The 7,924-nt window shown below is 37.6% G+C and overlaps 1 protein-coding gene across 1 annotated transcript; it reads right to left on the bottom strand.

Moving 5' to 3' along the window:
* Positions 1-6,979: 6,979 nt before the first annotated feature.
* Positions 6,980-7,510, bottom strand: LOC103402118 (ethylene-responsive transcription factor ERF019). Its single transcript, XM_008340857.4, has one exon. It carries the CDS (start codon positions 7,508-7,510, stop codon positions 6,980-6,982), a length of 531 nt encoding a protein of 176 aa, XP_008339079.1.
* Positions 7,511-7,924: the final 414 nt, after the last annotated feature.

Raw genomic sequence — 7,924 nt, 5'->3', positions numbered from 1 at the left:
TCGGGCAACCTTCTAATGCCTTTTGTTAGCCTACATGCCGGCCTTCTTTCTCCTCTTTATCCAGGGTAACGTTTCTCTTCCCATTCTCAACCCAATTAAGATTTATCATGTTGATTAGGGCTTTAGGGAATAAATCTGTGTCAATCATCATGTTGGCCTAGGTTTTTCCAGCAATAATTTCCCTTTGACTATAAAGTCTTTAATCCAATCTCTAAATTGCACACAGTTAGCAGTGGAGTGATTGAAGGTATAGTGGACCTTGCAATACTTCTTCCCTCTGAGTTTTTCAAGTTTAGGCATCTTCTTAGTGTTATCGGGTAAGATTACCCAAGCCCTTATTAGTTTTTCATAGATGTATGTGGTTGTACTTAAGTTAAAGGAATATGACTGATACTTTGGAGGTTTAATAGGTTGAACCAATCCCTTCGTCATCAAGGGTTTGAAATGAGTGGTCATATCTGCAGCACATAACTCTATCCCTTATCCCAGGCTGTTATTATTTTCTCCTGCCTCTAGGCCTTCAAACTCTAGTTGATGTATTGGCGTTTTCCTTTTATAAAAAAGGGGCATTTTAGATAAATGCTTCACTTGTTGTTCTTCTGTAAACACCTTCTCATATTTAGTGGATGCACTCACCAACTCCTAAAACTCGTTAAACTATACATCATAGAACTTCTTCCTCATATGTAGTCTCAGAGCCTTCTGGGCAATGGCTATGAGTTGAGCATGGTTGATTAGGAACTGGAATATGATCCTGGTCTTTCTAAACCTCATCATACAATCCTCTTTAGACTCATGTTCATATTGCTTCACTTCCACCAGATCATTAATGGTCATTTCAGGTTCCACCCTATAGAACTGCTCATGAAAGGTCATCTCCATTTGTCCCCAGCTGGCAATGGAATTAGAGGGTAACAGAGAGTACCATTAGGAAGCCAAGCCTACTAGTGAGTTCCTAAACAATCTAAGTTTGTAGTTGGGGTTGTCATCGAACGTCATACAGTGATTTAAAAATTTTGAAAATGTGATCTCTACAAGATGCATTACAATTTTTCCTGCTGAAATGCAAGCATTTTGAAATTGAGAGGAAAGGATTATGCTCGTCAATGTACTGAGGATAAGGCTTTTGATATGTTATCCTAAACATCTGGCAGCTTGAGGTTGAGCATTATGTACCATCATCATCCTTAATTCTGCTAATCATTCCTGAGTTGTTGATTAGCCATATTATTGTGTAGGGGATAAGAAGTCCCCCACTTCAAGCTATGATCGATGCTTGAGAAAGATTCCCTCTGTATGTCTGGCTGCCTCCATCTAACTTCTCATCCTCCCTTATTAACCAATGGTGGTGGCCTGTAAGTAAGAGGCTTGCCCCAGCTGTGGATAAGTCATTTCCACTTGTTTCTCTTACCGAGTTAGATGCATCAATCTTTATCCCTTCCTACCTGATCTGCCTTCTAACATCTAGTGGTGGTGGCAAATGATCAGGCAAGCTTGTCTCTTAAAACTCTTCATTAGGGTCTTCTTGCCGACTGGTTTCAGCCTCTTCTTTCCTTTTCTCTTTGTTCTTTTTTTCTTCAAGTAAGGAAAACAAAGGAATTGCTGTTCCTTTTCTGAGAACACAGCCTATTAACCTTTCCTCTGGTTTCTAGAGAGATCTTTTCCATACTCCTCAATACTTGCATCATGGTGGCTTACAAATCTTCATTAGTGACCTTTCCACCTGACTTTTCAAAAAAGGTCAGGCTCTAAGATCTGGGGGATGTATGTTGAAGGAAAGTTCTCTGGGTGATCTGTCATGCCTGCTTCTATTGGACAAAAAGGTTGCCCAAATTCTACCTTCCATCGAACGTTCAATCCTTCCTTCGTCTTAGCATACAATATTATAAAATAAGTCCCACTAGGTGTGCCAAAATTATGTTCGGGCTAGATCTGTCCCTCACACAACTCATATGGGTCTTGCCTATCGGGCAAGTTATGCTTCTTGGTGTACTGCAATATGAGTTTGTTATTAGTTTGAATTGTGTCTTTGTGGGGCCTTTGTTAGGCCTTGATGCTCACAATCAAAACTAATATAGATCTGAGCATGCCACTGTTATTTTTGTATAACAGATTTTTCTTTTTGGTCATTAACTGGGTTGATTACTTGTGTCACAAGTTACTTAGACTTCTTGATTCTATTTGGATTGTTACAGATGGGTTAAGTCTGTATAAAGTTCTTTTTCTTACCTTGTAAACAAGGACTTTTACACATAATATCATATGTTCAATTAAAGGGAGTTTAGGGCTCTTTAAATTATCTCTATGGTTATGGCTAACATTGAAGAAGCAAGGTTAATTAGTTCAACAAGATTAATCATGGATGAACCTTGATCTACGAAAATGATGTAAGATACAATGAAAAATGCATAAAACAACATATTTACTTTATACAAGTACAAACAAAAGAGACTCATGCAAGATTATGACCTTGTCAAGCAAGGTTCGTCTTCTTGCAACCACTTCTGTTTGTGTTTTACAAGGGTTGTAATCTTTGGAGAATGAAGAATAAAGCAAGTTTACTAGAGGGATTCAATACTACAACATAAGAGAAAGGTAGCAGAGCTTTTAAAACTTGACAAAAGATGGCTTTCTACGATGGATCTATGACTAAAAAAGTAGAGTTTTGGACAAACTAAAGCTTTTTTGGTATCTTGCTTGTCTGAGAGCAAAGTTCGATGTATTTTGATTGATTGGTTGAGTGTCCTTATCCTTTGTGTCCCTCGTTGCTTTTATAGACTCTCTAGCTCGACTGTCCAAGCCTTGCCTTTTAGTGATGGCCTCTAGAGTCTAGTGAGTCACCATCTCTTTACCTATCTATGCCCTTGAAAATCGCTTTTTGCTAGGAGTGAGCTGCCCACTAAGTGTCACTTCTCACATAGGCTTGTTGCCTATTCCTTGGCAAAAATTATTTTTAGCTCTTCTTGGGCTATCGACTTGTCCGAGCCCAATCCTCCTTCTATTTTTTGCGTTCTTGGGCCTCCAAACACACTAAGCCTAGCATTAAATATCCACTCAAACACCAGGAAAGTCAAACCCAAAGGTGCAATAATTTATTGGGTAGTCCCTAGTGGGAGGAAGGCCAAGGTCAAAATTTTCATAGGTCAGAGCAAGAAGGGATTTCACCATCCAAATCCAATAATATAACCCAAAAACGGCATAGACGGTAAGGTACGCTAGAACAAGGCAAGGATTTCATGTACGAAATGTTGGACAATTCTTTTGCTTGATTGAATAAATCAACCAAAAACCAACTATAATTAAAGAAGGATGTGGTGGATGGAAAATTAATTTCTCTTTTATATAAATTAAGGTCATCGTCACGTTCGTTTAGTATATAACTAGCACAGTGTGTATGCACTTTGTGTGTGGGAACATTTTTTCTTTTTGCTTTTAAAATGGGAAGAAGAGAGGGAGAGACGTTGGGGTAAAGGTGGGAAGAGAGGTTTTTTTTATTTTTTTTATTTTTTTTAGTATTAAATATATGCTAAAATCACATGCAGATAAGACTTCAATAAAATTGACAAACAAAATTTGGTTAAAAGGTATTTCAGATAACACCTTGTTTTTTATCTGATGTGAGGTATATAAGCACATGAGAGAACATATTCTGATATCACAAAAACAATAAAAAATAAAAAATAAAAAATAAAAAATAAAAATTAAAGTTCCATCATAAAAATTTAATTGATGATATGGGCAATAGCAAAGTTCTTATTTCCTTGATTTGGAATTTATGTTTTCAACATGCTCATTTACTTGTGACAAATTTTTAAGTTTAACATTTGATCAACATAAATTAAATATCGTGTAATTTGTGGCTGTTAAAAATAGAAGAAATAGGAGTCTTTTCTACAGAAAAACACGCGGCTGGGATTTAAGAATGGAAACACACGTCAGGAACAGGAGGGAACGAGAGAGTTTAAAGGCAGAGATTAAGCCACGTCAGAAAAGACCTTGGGATGTCAATGCATATTACCTAAGCCATGATGTCGTGAGTCCTCAAATGTCCACGGCAAAGGAGATTGACCAAACTGGCCTTATCGTCTCCCACTTTATAGCTATAAGTTGAGCATGTCATTAGGTACTTAGTTTGTGTTACGTAAAATCAATCTTAAGGTGGTTTTATTGCCATTTTAAAATTGTAGGTGGTGCTCTTTTAAGAAGAAAAATTTGTGTAGAGCTTGATTTGTTATTAGATCATGCTAAATGGTATTACATCACCATTTTGTACCTTTCATGTGTTGAACCAAAATAATAAAGGACTCTCCTTATTAAGTATTTTCTCTTTCCCATGAACATTCACTATTCGTGTATTGACTTAAAATATCCACTCATCAATTAGTATTATGGAAAAGGAAATTCTTAAAAGTTGAACTATTTATGGACTCTCCGTCATCTCATGTTTTTTGCACAATTAATATGACAATACTATAAAACTTCGTACAAAAACATCATATGGGGGAGTGCATAGAAAGTCTCCTTAGCATTTCTTTTAGAATTATTGTCTGGTTGTATTTTTTTAGACTTGAAATGAGAAATCTTAAATTCAATTCTTGTAGGTTATATTTCGTTTTATTAAAAAATGATAATAAATACCTATAAACTTGTAACTCAATTAATTATGTTTTGTTCTTTCTCATAATATTATATGTATAAAAAGAAGAGTTTATTGTTAGCTAAAAAGAGAAGACATTAGGTCCTAAGTGAGAGGTCCTCGGTTTGGCGAATTCAAACCAAATTATTATTGCTAGTTTATTGTGAGATTTAGCAAGTTAGTGCACTCCCCCACTCCTCAATGTAAAATCATCTTGTGTATTTAGAGGATTGTACGTGGAAGCTAAAGATTACACAAAAAGCACAGTCATGCTAGCACGTGAAAACCACAATGTTGAAGCAAATGGCACTTTACTCAGTGACGGAAAATAATGATGTTTGTACGCTCGAGTGCAGGTTAGATCCCAATCGATCTCGTTTCCCCTAATAACTAATAATTTAACTCACTAATACAGTCATTTGTAATAAATAAAAAATAAAAAAATAAAAAAATAAAAGAAAACACAATGTAGAAATTCAAACTTGTTTTGCTTCTCGATTGTTTCCCTTCCTCCTACAAACGTACCCCTTCAAAATTAGATATCTCCAACGTTGGACGAATCCCTTTGACCAAATTGATGCATCTGTACTATAATATCAATTTTATAAACCATGTTTTAAATCCACATGTGGTTCTAGACTCTGCACACGAAAATACGATTCCTCACTATTTAAGGTATTGCCACATATGACTATTTTAAGGAATATCGTCCTTTTTGGCAAATACCGCTTTACGGTAGTAGTAGAAATTAATTATATCTCTGTATTAAGGTGCGGGTTCCCACCTCACTTTGCTCCTTTAATAACTAACCATTTAACCCAAAAGCAAATAACAAGTTTTGTATCTTTAAATAAATGACATGGTGTAATTTATTTTCTTTTGGTTGCTTAATAAGGAGAGGAGAGATAGATTCTTCAACATATCAGGAGCACGTCCTACTATTTTAAGTACTATAAAAAGTTGAAACTATAACTCAGGTTTCAATCTATCTTTCTTGTTCTTCTCCCATTGGAAAGTCAACGTATAGTATACACCCATATCTTGTAATATAAGCAACATTAAGAGATTAGGAATCCTAACCAAATTAGGACGCACAATTACATTCCTATACAATCATGTTGACTCACGCCAACACTCTCCATCAAGTTGGTGCATAGATATCTTCCAGACCCAACTTGTCGAGCCCCTGAAATCTCCGAGCAGAAATCGCATGTGTCAAAATATTTGTCAATTGATCTTCTGTCCTTATAAACAGAATGTCAACCAACGTAATGTCCAGCATTTCTTTTATGAAACGTCTATCCACCTTAACATACTTGGTCCTATCATGTTGCATCAGATTATTAGCTATCTCTCGTGCTGCTTGATTATCACAGTACAACAGCATAGACCCTTCAGATTTGAACCCTATCCCATTAAGTAGAATCTGAAGCCACAGAAGCTCACAAATATCATGTGTCGTTCCTCTATACTCAGCATCAGTCGAAGACCTTGCCACCACATTTTGCTTCTTACTTCTTCAAGTCACAAGATTACCAGCTACAAACGTAAAGTATCCCGACGTACACCGCTGCTCAGTAATATTTCCAGCCCAATTTGCATCAGTATACCTTTTCACCTCCTCCTCATGTACATTAACCCTGGGGGCGATTGTGCATGACAAGGTCTGAGTAGATACGAGGAGCACTTCGGGTAGCATTTCAGAATTCAGAGATTGGAGTGATTTGGTTACCCCGATACGTATCCTTGTATTTCTTTGGGAGCCTACAGGCATGTCTTAGCTCCGTTGTAAATATTGTTAATTTCAATTCATTATTTCAATTTGTATTTCCTGGCATCACTTTACAGTCGACCGTCACACATCGATCCTGAACATATGTCGGGATCGGAGCGTGACAGCGCGGGATTTGTAGTGTCGTGTTAGCAAGGGCTCTACTCCGAGCGAGTCCCAACTAATATCATTTTCGTTAATTCAAATCGCACCAAACATGGATCTGTAGTCCCACTTAAGATAGTCGCACTTAATAACATGTAAACAAACGAGCCGTTACAGTCTTACATTGAGTGTCATTGAGTGTCATTGAGTGCCACATATATATTCTATCAAATCTACCCCCTATATACAGACACGTGCATAATTTTAGTTATAAATATATGCTGACATTGCTAAAACATACCTAGGCCAAAACCATATAAGTTGACTACAAAAGGTGAATGGGCCTGCTAATTAGATCCTTCCTCCTCAATTGCATTGAGTCAAATTCAAATTATCTCCCTTAATTTTCTTAATGTAAATTAGTGCTATAATAAAAACCATATAAATTTGACAGAGATTGACACTAATTAGATTTGGAGATCATAATCGTCAATGGAAATGCTCAAACCCCCTTGATGATCACCGCCGTTGCCAAATCCATGTCCTCCTCCCCAGCTGCCCCTAGAAGTAGAAGTAGAACTCTGTCCAACATAACCATCTTCCCAAAACTCAGTCGTCTCAACTGCATAGCTTCCAGTTCCAGCTGGCTGCTGTGGCGGCGACTTGTTGGCTATCAGCTGAGCATCAACTGCCATGCCAGCATCCGAGGCTGCCTTCTGCACCGACCTGGGCGACATATCATCCCTCGCACAAGGCGGTAACTCCAACGGGAAGTTAAGGCCTTCCAACGTGGAAGGTCGACGCAAGCAATAATACGCAACGTCTCGAGCCACCGCTGCCGCCTCTGCCGTGGAGAAGGAGCCTAACCAAAGCCGGTCTTGAGTCCCCGGAACACGGATTTCGGACACCCACTTGCCCCATTTCCGTTGGCGCACCCCCTTGAGTTTTCTGTTTGTTGTGCTGCATGGACTCCCGCTTTCTTCCGAACTGTAACTCATGATGATGATGATATATATATGTAATAGTAATTAGCTAGTAAGGAAGAAATGGGAAACGTGGCGACTCAGATTCTGTGAATGAAAAAGGCAAATAGGAAGAAGTGTTTATATAGGTTGAACAACTGGGAAGGTCAGACTCAGAGGTGCAATAATTTATTGGGTAGAGACCCTAGTGGGGGGGATGGTCAAAATTTTCAAAAGTCAAAACAAGAATATAAACTAGAAGCGGCATGGACGGTAAGCTACTAAAACAAGGCAAGGATTTCATGTACGGAATGTTAGGCAATTCTTTTGCTTTTTTTTTTTTATATAAAAACTGAATAAATCAACCAAAAGTAACAAGAAGCATGTGATGCATGTTGAATTTATTCCTTTTTTTTATATAAAACAAGTTCATCGTTACGGATCAACTAA

Source organism: Malus domestica, chromosome 15, assembly GCF_042453785.1.
Source record: "Malus domestica chromosome 15, GDT2T_hap1".
NCBI lineage: Eukaryota > Viridiplantae > Streptophyta > Magnoliopsida > Rosales > Rosaceae > Malus > Malus domestica.
This window is presented reverse-complemented; position numbering and strand designations above follow the sequence as displayed.

Bases quoted from the DNA above. Each gene is read 5' to 3' on its own strand.
- LOC103402118 (XM_008340857.4), bottom strand. From the start codon at position 7,510: ATGAGTTACAGTTCGGAAGAAAGCGGGAGTCCATGCAGCACAACAAAC.